Source organism: Anopheles maculipalpis, chromosome 3RL, assembly GCF_943734695.1.
Source record: "Anopheles maculipalpis chromosome 3RL, idAnoMacuDA_375_x, whole genome shotgun sequence".
In the NCBI taxonomy this organism is placed as follows: Eukaryota; Metazoa; Arthropoda; class Insecta; order Diptera; family Culicidae; genus Anopheles; species Anopheles maculipalpis.
Window position 1 is genome coordinate 72,220,456 of NC_064872.1, and position 15,869 is coordinate 72,236,324.

The 15,869-nt window shown below is 42.8% G+C and overlaps 8 protein-coding genes and 1 pseudogene across 9 annotated transcripts in view; 7 read left to right on the top strand and 2 right to left on the bottom strand.

Moving 5' to 3' along the window:
* The window catches only part of LOC126563376 (flexible cuticle protein 12-like), a 281,105-nt gene that overhangs the window by 250,169 nt on the left and 15,067 nt on the right, over positions 1 to 15,869 (top strand). The window lies entirely within an intron of this gene.
* LOC126563392 (endocuticle structural glycoprotein ABD-5-like) lies at positions 218 to 1,486 on the top strand. Its single transcript, XM_050220030.1, has 3 exons — positions 218 to 260; positions 1,060 to 1,169; positions 1,303 to 1,486. Exons 1-3 carry the CDS (start codon positions 249 to 251, stop codon positions 1,484 to 1,486), a joined length of 306 nt encoding a protein of 101 aa, XP_050075987.1. The 5' UTR covers positions 218 to 248.
* LOC126560953 (endocuticle structural glycoprotein ABD-5-like) lies at positions 2,278 to 2,777 on the bottom strand. Its single transcript, XM_050216904.1, has 2 exons — positions 2,754 to 2,777; positions 2,278 to 2,637 (listed from the first exon to the last, which is right to left on the bottom strand). Exons 1-2 carry the CDS (start codon positions 2,775 to 2,777, stop codon positions 2,278 to 2,280), a joined length of 384 nt encoding a protein of 127 aa, XP_050072861.1.
* LOC126563328 (larval cuticle protein 65Ag1-like) lies at positions 3,240 to 3,772 on the top strand. Its single transcript, XM_050219960.1, has 3 exons — positions 3,240 to 3,251; positions 3,320 to 3,447; positions 3,514 to 3,772. Exons 1-3 carry the CDS (start codon positions 3,240 to 3,242, stop codon positions 3,770 to 3,772), a joined length of 399 nt encoding a protein of 132 aa, XP_050075917.1.
* Positions 3,964 to 4,713, top strand: LOC126560954 (larval cuticle protein 65Ag1-like; annotated as a pseudogene).
* LOC126560955 (larval cuticle protein 65Ag1-like) lies at positions 5,207 to 5,705 on the top strand. The gene is made up of 3 exons (XM_050216905.1): positions 5,207 to 5,215; positions 5,286 to 5,398; positions 5,459 to 5,705. Exons 1-3 carry the CDS (start codon positions 5,207 to 5,209, stop codon positions 5,703 to 5,705), a joined length of 369 nt encoding a protein of 122 aa, XP_050072862.1.
* LOC126560956 (larval cuticle protein 65Ag1-like) lies at positions 6,868 to 7,389 on the top strand. Its single transcript, XM_050216906.1, has 4 exons — positions 6,868 to 6,876; positions 6,955 to 7,079; positions 7,140 to 7,306; positions 7,349 to 7,389. The coding sequence occupies exons 1-4, from the start codon at positions 6,868 to 6,870 to the stop codon at positions 7,387 to 7,389; spliced, it is 342 nt and encodes a 113-aa protein (XP_050072863.1).
* LOC126563326 (uncharacterized) lies at positions 10,939 to 11,389 on the bottom strand. Its single transcript, XM_050219958.1, has 2 exons — positions 11,247 to 11,389; positions 10,939 to 11,176 (listed from the first exon to the last, which is right to left on the bottom strand). The coding sequence occupies exons 1-2, from the start codon at positions 11,387 to 11,389 to the stop codon at positions 10,939 to 10,941; spliced, it is 381 nt and encodes a 126-aa protein (XP_050075915.1).
* On the top strand, positions 15,174 to 15,657 carry LOC126563372 (endocuticle structural glycoprotein ABD-5-like). Its single transcript, XM_050220007.1, has 3 exons — positions 15,174 to 15,195; positions 15,264 to 15,388; positions 15,471 to 15,657. The coding sequence occupies exons 1-3, from the start codon at positions 15,187 to 15,189 to the stop codon at positions 15,655 to 15,657; spliced, it is 321 nt and encodes a 106-aa protein (XP_050075964.1). The 5' UTR covers positions 15,174 to 15,186.

The following is a 15,869-nucleotide window of genomic DNA, read 5'->3' on the forward strand; positions in this document are numbered from 1 at the left end:
CCACCATCTGTTGTCCTCCCGCCTGGCCCGCCTGAGCTGTTTTTGGCCAATGTCCGGCTTGACCGGTCACCGGTGCACGGTGGCAGTATAAAAGAAGCCGCACAGCATCTTGGACGCTTATTATTCTGTCCGCGCCGGTACGCAGTGATCCGAGATTTGTGTGTTGCTCCTTGTGCTCGATCCGGGACGTTTATTACCAACTGCAGGACTTGAGTGTGTTAGCGTTAGCGCGCGCCAAATCATCAAACATGAAACACGTGGTGAGTTTCAACGTGACTTTGCGCCGGTGCACTGAAGACAGTTCCTGGGATCGTGGGCGTTCGATTACGTGAAGTGTATAAAGACTTTTCAAATGGGAGAATTGCAGATGGGTGACAGAGTTTCAATGATGAGCGAATAATACGAACATTTTTAAACAGTGTATTGTGATTGTTAAGTGCGTTTGAAAGCCTCTTTTGAAAAACAAAATACCGTGAATAAATCGACAATTATTTGTTAAATTATGATGTGACTATAGAGGAAGCAAATCATTCCAGAGGATAGCGTGGATTTGTAATAGTTACCAACGTTTATTCTAACTGACGATAAAACTCATACTTGAGTAACGTGTGATATAATAAATATACATATTTTTTAACCAGTTTGAAACAAACAAAAATTTCCAAAATAAATACAAGCTTCAAAATTATGATCAATTAAGGTTAAATCTCATAAGCTGTATTTGGCACCATCGACAACAACCCTGTTCAAAATACAACATGTTATGCTGGGTTTGCTTCAAACGAATCCCATCGAACTATTTCATGAGCAGCCTACACACGGTTCTGTCAGGTTCAACATAAATCAGAATTATCAGAACAAGATTTGGCACTCTGGATTTCCCTGGCAAGCGATCAGTAACACACAGTCAACAGAGATTACGACGGTGAAGATGCGTAATAATGTCAAAATGTTAATGCCCACGTATTATGAGAGCCACTCCTGTTGACCGTCACTAGGGAATCGTCTAGCAATCTAATATTCCATGCCATTTTCTTCACTTCTCTTCCTTTCCTTTAGATTGTAATCTTCGCCTCCCTGATCGTATTCTGTGCCGCTCAGGCCCAGGATGACGTGCAGCTAGTGCAATTCACCAACGACAACAACGTCGATGGAAGCTACAATTTTGCGTAAGTTTGCTCCCAAAATCCAAGAATTTATTGCTGCGTCTGCTGCTTATCTACTGGCATTTGGGCGTAACTAATGTGGTTCTTTCTTTATCTTACGGCCGCGGGTCGAAAACAATTCATTGCCCCACAATAGCTACGAACAGAGCGATGGACAGAAGCGAGAGGAAAAGGGTGAGCTGAAGCCGGTGGAAGGAGCCGATGAGCCTGCCCTGTCCGTGACCGGTTCGTACGAATATACTGACCCCAACGGACAGCGGTACCGTGTGGATTATGTTGCTGACGAGAGAGGATACCGCCCGACGGTGACCAAGCTGTAGATGGGAGAGCATAGAAGCAAACAAAAGCACCCGCCATCAAACAGGGGAACTCAGTGAGATTTAACGGAACAAAACAGTATACAAAGAAATAAAGTGTGAAAAAAAACACTTTCCTTAGTTTAATGGGTCTTTAGCCGTTCGATGCAACAGATGGTGAAAGAAATAATGGTATATTTGTAATATTTTGTAATAACGAAGTCGTTATCTTCGACTTCGACCCTGAAAGTATGCAATATGATGTTTAATATTTTGTTGTAAATTTCAGAGAGTTCGTCGCTTTATGCTGCCTCAAGTCTTTTGATTTTAGTTGGTATTCCCATCACTAGGTAGCGCTGGTGGTTGACAAGGCAGTCACCTGGTGGTCGAAATTTCAACCAAAATCATATTGTGGGCAAGCAACATTAAAATTGCATACTTTTAAGCACTCAGAAAAAGTACTAAAAATAAACTTAATAAAGTACTAAAAATGCAGAGTAGCTTTTTACGTTTTGTGATGATTCTTCGCTTTGTTTAACCTTGATCATTAAAATCTTATTATTTTTCTCCTTTAGTCTACATGCAAAAATTGTTGGTTGCGTAGTTTCGGGTATAAAAACTATTCATTAATAAGCGATTAACACAATCTATTTGGATAAACTTGACCTTTTGAACTATGTTTGGCAACGATTCACTGACCATTACAACAGGTTTTACTCTGTCTTTCTTATTGCAATGTAAAAAACACAGCGCTTAGTGAAGCAAAAAGTTTCAATTTATTCATTCATTGAGCATGATCTTGTGCTTCCTGTACTTCAACCAACGAGGGAAAGCAACACCGTGTTGGAAATTGGAGCTCCAGCAGGAGGAGGCTTATCCACGATGCGATATCCATTCTCGTCTGCCTCGTAATTGTACTCATACGTCTTACCGTCAGCTCCCTCATAACGATACACGCCAGTCACTCTTAAGATGCCCGATTCAGGATCAATGTATCCCTGCTCCTCCCGGAACTGGCCATCGTTAGTCTTGTAGGCAAAGCTGTACCCACTTTCGTCACGGGTATTATCGTAGTAGATAAGATCCGAGTTCAGGTTTCGAGCTGGTGCTGCAAGGACAGTTTTTATGCTTAGCAAAACAACCGTCGCTACGACCCAGATTGAAATTCTCAAACGCTAAAAAATATTAATAACGCGTTTTAAAGACATCCTGCAAAAGATAACGTTGAGTCTTACCATTGCTTCTCTGCAGATTTTTGTCCGTCCAGCTCCGCTCACCGGTAATTCAATACTAAAATGTAGTCGTCATTCTTCATCGGCTGCTGCGCCGACGGTCAGCGACTTTAGTTGCGGCTGCTAAGCGCGAATCAAAAATACTTCCCAACGCAGAACAGATCAAGGTCATCCCTGTCAGTGGAGCATAAGCCCGACAAACACATGCACGATATCTTGATTGTATCGATATCGCGATAATTTCCGCACATGTGTTTTATGCGCCAATACAAAAACAATTTGCAGATATGATAGTTGGATTCGTAGTGAAAGCGCATTTCGGCGCATCCATAAAAGCTACCGATATGACACAACTCTTGAGCGAGCGAAGATGCTTCGCCAAGGCCGTTCAGTATGATAGAGAAAAAAGAGAATAACAACCCAAATCTTCCACTCAAATGGTTCCAAAAATATAATCCCATTCCAGCATCGCTTCTGCCAGTGTGGTTGCATCTTTCTCGCGAACAGGTTTAAAAATTGTGTTCACTCTCGAGATTCGCATCAAAATGGTCTGCAAGGTATAACAGTGGTGAAGCTAGTTTTTGATAAAGTTTAATGTAACTGTGTCCTTAACTTTACTCTTCAGATGTTTTTGAAACTTGTGATTCTAACGCTAATAGCGCACAGTGCTACGGATGGAGCACCGGCACAGGGAGTGGATCCAAACTTAAAAGAATTCTTTATTGAAGCAGATGAAAACGAGCAAATGTTTTCGTAAGTCTTACGTGTTAGATACTTTTGCACAAAATAATGGCAGCAAATTTGACTCTTTCCTCCCAGCTTTCGCACAAACGATCAAGAACGGGAAGAAACAACCTCCTTTGATCCTAAAACGGGTAAACTCGTCATCTCGGGATGGTATCGATACACTGGCCCGGACGGCGTCCGCTACACCGTACAATACGTGGCTAACGAAAACGGGTTTCAACCGCTAGGCGCTCATCTACCGGGTGCCGATCCGAATCCCGATTTATACGCGATTTCGACGCCACTTTCAGGGGGAATTTCTAAAACCGTGCTCTTATCATTGGTTGGATAGAAATATTTTTTTAAATGTTAAAAGCTTGTGTGGAATCGCTCAAACGATTGGTGAATGAGAAGGCTTGTCAGCGATCCTAGAAACGAACCCGAACATTTATCTCTTCAATCTCTAAAGCGTCGTTTATGGAGATGCTCCTTTCTTCTCACCGTTACTAACTTCAAGCAAAATTGTATGTTATCCCCACTAACATGAAGAAACAGGCAAATCGTTACCATCGATCAGCGATAATGAAATAAAACGCTAGTCCGTCATTCAAACACGGCTAGAGAAACCAAAACTAGCGTAACAGTGTCTCTTGAACTGCTCAAAGCTTGACTGCATCGGAAACAGGTTAGACGTCTTTTCGGCATAACAGCAAACCCGGCACAGGACCATGCCCAGCGTAAGCCGACCACGCAGCAAACCATTCGGGATTGTGAAGCTAATAGTTTGTTTGTGTACGTTTTGTTTCATTTCACTTCCTACAGTTAATTGTTCTCTACTTGGCGCTTATACTATCGCTTATGCTGCTGAGTAAAGCTCAGCCAGCAACCGACAGGACGGATAACAATATCGATCATTTTGAGATCACAAGCGATCAAAATGGTCAATCATTCTCGTGAGTAGCTTTGTTTACCTTTTTACAGTAAATATGATTATAAAATATTATTTTCTCTTTCATTCACCGCAGCTACAAAACAACGGATGACCAGTGGCGTGATGAAACGGTAGAGATTAACCCCAAAACAGGAACTTTGGTTATATCTGGCTGGTACCGATACACCGGCCCGGATGGCGTCATCTACCAGGTCAAGTACGTGGCTGACGAGAACGGTTACCGACCGCTCGGAACACATCTTCCTGGCGCTGATTTATCCGATCCGAACGCATTCAGCGTCTTTACGCCACTTGTCGATACGGGCGTTTCGCGGACAGTGTTGCTATCGTTGGTTGGATGATTTGTAAATTTTTATAGATACAGTCACGAACATATAGTTTGCCTAAATGCAAACAAGAAAATCTAGTGTACTTGTGTTCCTGTTTGGAGTGATTTAAAATTGAGTAAAACTTATATTTAGTATGATTAGTATTATAAATCGATGAGCAAAGACAACATCAGAGAAGCATCCCGTAGGCAAGTGTATTACCTTTCGGCAAATGGCATACGGTGGTAGTGAGCAATTATTTGCGCGCTCATCTTCAGCTTCAAAATCGGACACGATTAACCTCTTCGGATGAAGCAGGCAAAAAAAAAACATCGACGACCTTGCCGAAATGGCTCTCTCTACGTGAACCTTAATACTCTGACACGACATCAATCAAGCGGTCTGCACTCATCGACGATCGTGTTGGTGGTTAGATTTTGCAGATGCCTTGCTGCCGCGCAGTTGTTAACAGTGATTTAGCTTTGCTAGGTTTCTTTATTTTTATTAAAGTGTAGAAATATAGGCAATGCTTGTGGTAAGTTAAAATCTTCTGGCGAAGCAATGAAAGATGGCGTTTTGATTTCTGCTATCGATTTTGTTATCAGATTGCTGTGTTTGTGGTGTGCGCTACAATTGCTGCGGGAGCTCCAATCGAAGCGGAAAACAGCGATTTACTCAGCTACGAGAATGTGCAAACCGACAATGGATACCGGTTCTCGTGAGTATGCAGTTGATTGTTCCTTTCGATGATCTTCTAACTATCGACACCTATTTTTAGATACGAAACTAAAGATGGGCAAGCACGTGAAGAGGTTGGTACGTTTGATCCCAGTACAGGAGCAATGTCTGTTACCGGATGGTACAGCTACCGCACACCAGATGGCACCGAGTATCGAGTCGATTTCATAGCAGATGAAAATGGCTACCGAGTTACTAAGGACCCTGATGAAATTGATCCAGACTTCATGCCCCATGTTGAGGCAGCTCCTATTAATAATGCGCTGCTGCTTTCACTCGTTGGTTAAGTTGTGTTTTACGAGCTTAAAAAATGGTCTTATATTATTTTTAGACTCTAATGGCATTTATCGAAACTGGTTCCTTCTACTAAAATGGTGTATTGAATAAAACTTTAAAGGAAAAATCGATTAGGAACATGTTTTTATAGAAGAAATGGTAAAGGTTTAAACTATTCACAGTATCTTCAATATCAATATCTTCACAATATCAATAATGTTCACACAAAAGGAGAGTTTGATACCATCGATCCCAGTACGATTGCTAAGGCTATAAGAGAGGTACAGCTACTGCAAGCCATATGAAGTAAAGTCGTCAAAAGCTGAAGAGTTTAATTATGGCTATTGATAAATACTGACTTCTTTCACAGAGTAAAGCTAGTCGTTTCTAAAATTGTTGATGTGTCTAGACCAGTTCACCAGTTGTTTTTTAAACTACAACACTTACACATTTTTTAAGATGAATCCTTATTGTTTACCTTTGCTACTTCTTAAGAAGAGATCTTACCTTGATGTTACTGCCTTCCTTCGCTTAGTTCACCTTTAGCTGAATAGTCCTTGCCTACAGAGAGAAAATCTAGAAGAAATTCGGTACCTGTATCTCTCTTGTCTCACTCCAATCACTCCAATCATTCTTCAAAGGGCTTATTTCTTGTCCATGCTCGATTTTTTTCCCTTATCTACAATCCCGAACTCATGCCATCGTAAACAAACGAAACTAGTAGCACTGCCTCTCTTTTTGGAATGTTTGAAAATTATGTAAATCCTATATTTAGTATAATTAGTATGGCAAACCGACGAACAAAGGAAAATCACACCATCGAAGAAGACTTACGCATCTCTAGGCTATAGCATTCGCTCAAACGACAATCGGTTATGTAGTGTGCGTTGATTTGTGCGTTCATCTTCAGCGTCGGCATCATTGCACGCACCCGATTAACATCTTCGGATGAAGCGGACGAAGAACGACGCGACCTTGCTGGGATGGCTCCCTCTTCGCGTGCCTTAAACTCTGGCACGGCACACTAATCAAGCAATCTGCGACCTATCGACGATCGTCTTTTGCTAGCATTCGCAGAAGCGTTGCTGCCGCACGATCGTGAACAGTGATTTAGCTTTGTTTGGTTCCTTTATTTGGAGGAAGCTGTACGGTTTGCTGTGTAAGGGAACAAAAATGCGTGTGGTTAGTAAAATCGTTGCGATTTAGTATAGAATATGATCGTTTTCATTACTGTGCGCTCAATGTATTCCTTTTCATTAGATTGCTGTGTTTGTTGGTGTGTTTATGGTGTGTGCAACATTTACTGCGGGAGCACCTATCGAAGCGGAAAACAGCGATTTACTCAGCTACGAGAATGTGCGGACAGAAAATGGATATCGGTTCTCGTGAGTATGCAGTTGATTGTTCCTATTGGTTATCATCTTACTATTGGAAACATTTTTTAGCTACGCAACTAAGGACGGACAAGCGCGTGAAGAGGTCGGTACGATCGATCCCAGTACGGGTGCATTGACCGTAACTGGATGGTACAGCTACCGTACACCAGATGGCGCGGAGTATCGGGTCGATTTCATAGCGGATGAAAATGGCTATCGAGTTGTGGATCAACCGAGTGCCGTAATTCCCCAATTCATGCCGGCCGTTGTTGCTGCAGCTCCGATCAATAATGCTGTACTGCTATCACTCGTTGGTTAACCCTAGAGATCTAGTATTGAACATTAGTTTTAGAAAATCATATAATTGCTATGACATATATCAACACTTGTTCCTAATGCTAAAACGACGCATAGAATACACTTTTCAAACAAAACAGAAATGGATTAGGTTTTGATGTTTTGGGTAAAATATATGGCAAAGTTCAAAATGTTCTCTTAGGATTATAACCTAGCTACAATCAGTGGCGGATTAACATAGCCAGCGGGCGGAGCTGGAAGAACCTCGTTCGTCTTAGATGGGTAACTCTCACCAAACATGGAACTCCTGCCAGAGCCATGCGAACCTCCTCTATGAAGACCTACAAGGGGCTCGGTTGAGCTTGTCAATGGTAATCCTCCCGCCCCAGCCAACAAACAAACAAAAAAACGTGCAGGAAATGCCTTGAGAAATATTTATTTATGTCACTGCACAATTTGTCTGCCTAATGGTACACAAATTTTCCTTTAAAAAAAAACTAACTTAATAACTAAATGTTAAGGGAAAAGAGGTCAAGGGGAGTTAAGTAGACCTAAGGATGACGAGTGAAAACGAGCACGGAAAGTGGCTGGGGAGAAGTAAAAGTTAAATAGGTCTGAGGAAAAATTAAAGACACGAAAAGCGCGCAGCAAAGGATCATTTGCACCTGCCACTGTGCGCCGTGTTGCGATAGCCAGGATCGGACGTGGACACAGGCGATAGATAGGAACATAAAAATTGATAGAGGAAAGCAAAAAGGGTCGTCGCCAGCGAGGAGGAAAAAAATAATATAAAGAAAGAAATATTATATAAAGAAAGAAAATAAAAAAAACATTCCAAACTATATTTACTATTATATTATACTATATTACATATATTGAAAGCATAACGAGAAAAAAAAATCATTATAATTTGCATTCCGTTTGGCAGTACAATATTTTCTCCTTCCGAAGAGAAAAAAATTCCGATCTTGTTTGTATCGGAAAGCGTAAGACAATTTTGCACCAAAATTTAATTTGAAGTAATAGGAGAACAGACTAGTGCAGGAGGTAGCATGTTCCCGAAAAAACATTGAATTTTGCTCAGCTAGTAGAAAAACACCGCCAAGTGCTATGCGCTTTGCACACTAAGCGGTACATAAAATGCTTAGAAATTATAGCCTGCTAAAGCTTCCTTTACCTGTAGAGCGAATTGCATATTTATGGGCGCAGAAAGCTTAATTATAGCACATTTTAAAGGAGCTTTCCGAGTTCAAATTTGAATTTGAAGTACGATACCAGTTTCCTCCTCAAATGGCCAGTCGCTCCCAGGGGAAAATTCGACTCCGCGTAACAGGAGAACATACCAAGCGAGGAGGTATCAAAAAGTTATTATAAGACGGAAAGAAAATTATTTCTTTCCGTCATGACGAATATGTTATGTTATTTGTTCTCATTTTTATTTATTTCTTGAAATATGTTCCAAATCGGGATGTTCCGCAGACGCGTTCATTGCGTTCCACCCCGATCCCTCCAAACTGGGGTAAGGTGTTCCACAAAAAATGTGCGACTCAAAGACGCAACCTACGATATGCGAACCGCTCCGATCGGACCAAAACTGAGCGAATTATCGTCGACAATGTTGTAGTTTTCCGCAATAACTTGGCATGGGGGAAGCGATCAGTTGAGATGGTCGGCAAAAAAAGGCGCGGCCTCAAGACGCATCCAAAGGGCGCCAGGATCGGACCAAGAATGACCGAGTTATCGTGGATTTTCGTTGATTTTCCTCAATAACTAGGCGGAGGGTGGAGGAAACGTAATGGGGTGTTCAACAAAAAGAAGCGCAGCCTCAAGACGCATCCAACGGTGTGCCAGACGCCAGGATCGGACCAAGAATGACCGAGTTATCGTCGATTTTCCACGGGAAACCCCCTTTTTCGTTGAATAACTTGGCGGGGGGTGGTGGGATCGGGTTGGGGTGTTCTACAAAAAGTTGCGCAGCCTCAAGGCGCATCCAACAGTATGCGGAACTTTCCGATCGGTCAAAGAATGGCCGAGTTATCACCGGTTTTCCATGGGAATGCTGCTGGCAGAAAACCCCCCCCCCCCCTCCCCTTACTTGTTTTGGGAAATCCCCCTTAGTACCCTTTAATATTCAAAACCATGTTTTGGCGGTGTTTTCAAAACATATTTAAATAAAGAAATAAAAATGAGACTGACAAACTTAAAACGGAAAGACAAACTTAATTTCGATCGGAAAAATATTTGTCGTGACGGAAAGAAATAATTTTCGGACCACTTTTAAAATTGAATTTGGAATTTTTTCGTCGACCCGAGCTATCTCCTCGAATTCATGCTCTCCTGTTACTACCAGTCGCTCCTGGTCGGAGTTTTGTGCCAAAATTGGTCGGTTTTCGATGCGGCAAAATTCGACCAGGAGTAACAGGAGAGCATGAATTCGAGGAGGTAGCAAAAGGAAATTTTAAAAGTGGTCCGAAAATTAATTTCTTTCCGTCGTGACAAATATTTTTTCGTGCCATTTTAAGTTTGCCTTTCAATTTTAAGTTTTTCTGTCTCATTTTTATTTCTTTCCTGAAATATCGTTTTACAAGACCTCCATGGTTTTTAAAAACATGGTTTTTAATATTAAAGGGTATTAAGGTGGATTTTCCAAAACCAGTAGGCTAGAGGGGGGGGGGGGGGGGGGGTTCTGCCAGCAGCATTCCCGTGGAAAATCGACGATAACTCGATCATTCTTGGTCCGATCCTGACGCCCGGCATACCGTTGGATGCGTCTTGAGGCCGCGCTTCTTTTTGCCGAACACCTCAATTCGATCCCTCCACCTCTCGCCTAGTTATTGCGGAAAACAACAGCATTCCCGTGGAAAACCGACGATAACTCGATCATGCTTGGTCCGATCCTGGCGTTCGGCACACCGTTGGATGCGTCTTGAGGCCGCACATCTTTTTGCCGAACACCCCAACCTGATACCTCTTCCTCCTTCCAGTTATTCCACGAAAAAGGAGCATTACAATGGAAAATCTATGCTAACTCGCTTGGTTTTGGTCCGATCGGAGCGGTTCGCATATCGTAGGATGCGTCTTTGAGTCACGCATCTCTTTGTGGAACACCTCATCCCAGTCCCTCCACCTATCGCCCAATAAATCAACGAAAGGGAGGATTTACTGTGGAAAATCGGTGAAAACTACGCAACGCTACGCTTACAGCTGAAACACATATCTATACAAAATTTGCTCTACTATTTGCTCTTATCTTGTTTGGTTAGAATTTAACATAAATTTCCTTCTTAATACATAATAATAAACTAAATAAATAATACAAATTTCCTACATATACTCTCAACAACCGTTCTATTTCATAAAATTGTATTGTATTCAGCCTGAGCAAAAGGTAATAAAGATCCAGCTAGTGGTTGCTTATTTTACTTATTTAGTATCACACAACGCACCTCTATCGAGTCTTCCTGAGTGATTGCTTTTGCAACAAAAAAATACACAATTTTTAATTTACAACATCGTTTGCACATGAACAATACAATCCAAAAAGATCGTACAACTTAGCTCGATACCATTGTCATCCCATCAACAACGATAGGAATGCTTTATTCCTTAAGTCAGCATCCCGTGCACTTCTCGTCACTGTCCGCGCACGATAGCCCTTCTTGCCACTGGTATACATGACCATTACCATCGTACCACCGTCCTTGCTTTTAAATCCGTACTGTCCCATCACCATCAGCTCCTGCTCTGGCGTACCAACGTTCACCAGCATACCAACTTCTTCTCGAAACTGTCCGTCACTGGTTTCATATCTTGAAAGAAAAAAGCAAACGACAGCCCTTCAGTATCTTCCTGTTTATCAGTGTACCTTAACTCACTTACTTAAATCGATACATTTCCTGACCCTGAACACTTTCGTAGCCAATCAACTCAGCGTCCTGGTTCGAATCCATCGGCTCCACTGGAACACATTCCGACAGTGCTAGAAGAGCGCCCAACAATGCAACCACACGAATAACTTGCATGATGAATACTGACCAGCAAACGGTAAGGAACCTGCTTCTTAAAATGCTCTGTTCAATGTGGTTTTCGAAAACTGCTCAACAATGATCGAGTGGCAGTTTTTGAATACGTTAAACAACGTCAAGATGGGCTGAAGTGACAGCTCAAGGAATTCATGAGATTATGCATTCCAGAGGTGGACAGATTCGATGTGTTTCGATCAGTGTTGATGAGAGGACATCAAGCTCAGATGGCTCTATCAGTGTCGTCCAGGTGTGGTTAAGGAATGCGAACGATGATGAGAAGGCAATTATTTGTTTTAATAAATATTCTAACTGCAATAGAGCTAATAATAGCCAGCCTATCCAATGCGGTTTCTTAACAGCGAAAAATCTATTTATGCCTAGTTGACGGAAAAAACACATCAAGAAAAATCTTATCTTTGGCCACGATGCCACACAAAACATTTTTAGGCGGACTGGTTTAAACAGAAATTTCTGTTTGTTCAACCTCGGACCGAACGGTGGACGATAATATGCTAATCGTTGTTGCTGCGTTGTTAATATGACCACCGTTTTGATAAGAGTGGGACGGAGCATCTTCAGTGTTCCATTGCATAATCAATGCTTCTGTCTCGTGTGACGCTAACAATTATGCTGTGAACAATTATGCTGTGATAGATCATCTGTCAATGAAAGTTTCAAGGGTGGGTGTAGTGTGCAATACTGTTGGAAGAATACATAAGTTTTCGTCCAGTCTCTTCTTTGATGTCTTAGGTAGAACAATCCCTAGCCAACCCCTAGCCCCAAATCTTACGCAATGGGACAAACAAGTTCATTCGTTTGTATGCAGCTGACCTCGTTTTGGAGCAAACCCATCCACTTAAGCCCTTATAACCCCAAAATGGATCCCTTGCCACGATTCGTTAGGAGGTACCAGCTGATTTCAGGACCAGCATTTAGATTACAGCTGACCGATTAATCCTCCCCGAAGAAAAAAACCAAAACATCTCCCCAAAAAGACTCCCTCACGACTGAGCATTGACTTACTAAACAACACCTTTACCCACGTTGTGGACTTGCACCCCTTTCGATAAGATGTCCTCTATCCATGAGTGTCCAACACTACAGAAACTCCTCCGGTCTTCGGGGATCTCGCAACCCCTCCGGTCCACAGCTTCAAATTGCTCCCAAACGTAAATGTAAGCGCCAACACAAACACGGGACATCACCAATAAAATTGAACCGTAAAACTTGCCTCACCTACTTGCCCAGCTTGCCGGGACGTCGGGTTCAATCGGTTTGTCGCGTCCAGCCCCGTTCGCTCGGTGTCCCCAAACGAGAAAAATAATAATAATCCAACCGACCGACGAAAGAAAGGTGCCAAGAAAGGAGGGATGATGATGTAGGTCGCAGGAAAGAAACAAACCCCGTGGCCCGAAATACTGCCGTCTTCACGAAACGGTGTGTGTGTGTGTGCATGGTTGTGTCTGCGATGCCAGGAGGTCAACTCGGGTGACAACGGTTCCACGATGCATGCTGACATAATCGATGATGCATCGACAAACAGAGCCAGTCAGCACAAAGATGGTGATGATGATGATGATGATGATGGTAACGCTCAAAATGACTATCTTGATCGCGATGATCACTGGGTGAGATGAACTACGGCGTCCTTCTTTCTTTCTCGAAGCGATCCAATGTCAACAGGCGTCTAGTTGGATTTTTCATCTTTAGGAGATACTTTTGAAGAGTATTGATGGAAAAAAAACCCAAAAAACGCCATCTCCTAAGGGGTTAAACTTTAAGAAATTCTAACCTCACTTCCGTTTCGTTAAGCGTTCCTAGCCCAGTTAAATATCAAACCGATATCAAGTAACAATTCTTTGAACCATCCACGAACATCAACCCATACAGAGACTCCTCCAACTTCAACAAGAAGCCCCCCGAGCATAAAAAAAAGGAATCAGCAGCTTCGATGTCTCCCTGTTCGCGTGCATAAATTACTACTAAAAATGTGACTTATGTGTAGCCAGCGCCAAAGATCTCCAATGGCTCGCCACAGCGCTCGATGTGTCTCGCGTTATGCGTGCGCCACACTGTTGGAGAAAGATGAAGAAGATACTTTCAAGGTTAACCAGAGAGTTGTGGTCTTTGTGAATGGCAGCAGGGTCGTGATTGGACCACTTTTCGATCCCCATCACAAACATGTCTCTTTCGCACCGGGTGGTTTGTGCAGTAGGGAAGCGGCCGGTGGAAGCGTGATCGGGAAAACCGGGGGAATGTAGTATTGTAGCCTTCGGGGGTTTTCACTATCACTAACACCACACACACACATGCACACACTCAGAGACAGCTTCTTCTTCTTTCTCCTAGACGGAGCTGAATTTGGTGTTAGGTGGAGCGACTGTGCGGCATTCATTAGCATATCAACGTGTTCTTTTTTCTCCTTTTCTTTGATCGGTTTTTCGATTTGATCATTTTGCATCATATTTCTACAAAAAAAAAAAAAAAAAAAAAAAAATCGAAATCCCTGCTCGCTTGTGACAGAAGCGGACGTGAATTTTTGTTTGTTGAGCCAGTTTTCAGACCACTCACGAAGAATACCGACAGTACAATAGACGAACTTTAGCCTAAATGTTCACCAATCACCAACTGAGTATCAACGAATCCTTCACAATCCTGTTCCACAGCTCACCAATTTACCGTACCGATCGTTACCGACCATAAATTGCTTTGTTTGACCATCGGATTGTCCAATTGCTTTGCGTGACATTTCTTGTCTTGCTGGGCGCGATCCCTACACCTCTCAAGTCTGCGGAACACTTCTGCACGCTGCACACGGACCAAAAAGGGCAAACGACTCCCCAAAATAAATCGCCCCACCGCACGATGCATCACTTAACGGAACACATCAAAGCAGATCATAAATCATTACATATTTACTACCGACATGCGATGCGCGGTGCGCTACTTGGTGGTCGTTTCCCTGCCAGTTTGTGGTGCGGTTTACGCGCTTCGTCACTCATACGGCCGGTATGGCCATACGGTAAGTGATACGGCAAAACGGCTCGTTTGCATGCAATTTGTTTCAACAAAAGGTGGGAGACAGCGGGGCGGGGTAGTGTCGAGACGGTTGATGTAAGTGGTGGTTTGTAGAGCAAGACGGGAGCGAACATCTCAAGTGTTGAAGCTTGAGTAGCGGTTCGCTCGCATCGTCACTTCTCCTTTCAAGCCACCAACGGCAGACGAGACATTGAAAGCAAAAGTGATCCAATGCACATGGAAAACCTCGGACCAGTTTGCCAACGAATTCTAACGCATTTCTAACGGGTAGGAAACGCACACAAGGCCGCACCGGTCCGGGAATCGAATTTCACACTCGGAACAACCCTGGCAATTGCTACTGCAACAGGAAAGATGCACAATAATAAACATGATCACTTTATGCGCTTATCACTGCCGATTCACCGAGACGCTCTCGCTGGAATGAAGTCAAGTTTAGGTCGCAATACTGGTTACACGTGATGTGACGGATGATCGATGTAATTGATCAAGTGATCAAAACGCTCCACCCACAGTGACACCCCATTCACAGCAACTGTCTCGTCTCGTAGGAACCAGTGTGTTAAGCCTTTTAATGAATGGTGTACAGTATTTCCATTAACCACAGGTCCGTTATCAGGCTCGAGGTGTCTCCCTTAGGATACGCATGTTTGCTGATGGCGTATAAAAGAGGATGTTACCTGCAATGTTCCTTGTTAGTCACAGTAGCACAGTGATCAAGTACGGGACTTAAACTTCGCCAACATTGCAACGCCATGAAGATGGTAGTGATCTTGTGAAATAATCTCCCTGATTTCTTTGCTAATTCTTTGTGTTTTTGTGTGTTTTGCAGCTAATAGGAGTTCTTGGTTTAACTTTAGTAGCCAGTGTGTTTACTGCTCCATTGGATGATTCCAGAAATGCTGAAATTTTGCGATACAGCAGCGAGAATATCGGTATCGATGGATATCGCTTTGAGTAAGACTAGACCTGTTTTAGGACATTATCTCACGAGGAAGTCACCTTAATATTTTTATGTTGGTGTGGTCTCACTCAATAGCTTTGCCACGAGTGATGGTACCAGTCGAACGGAAGAGGCAGAACTTCGCAATGCTGGCACCGATAACGAGGCGCTTGCTGTGAGAGGATCCTATTCCTACACCGGTCCGGATGGAACGGTCTATGTCATCAACTATATTGCGGATGAGAACGGATTTCAACCGGAGGGCGCGCATATCCCTAAGTAGGGTCAGCCAAGCGTCGTCCCCAGCCTTTTTCAGCACATCAAACAGAGCATACATCGAACGATAGACTGCAAAAAAATTGATGGCTTGTGCTGAAGCTCTTGTTAAATATTGATTAGAATATCTGGAAGATGCAGCATTTCAAAGTTGTGTTTTGATGCAGTAAAAAATCCAAATAAATTCTATTCTATCGATGATCATCATCGGTGCAGTAT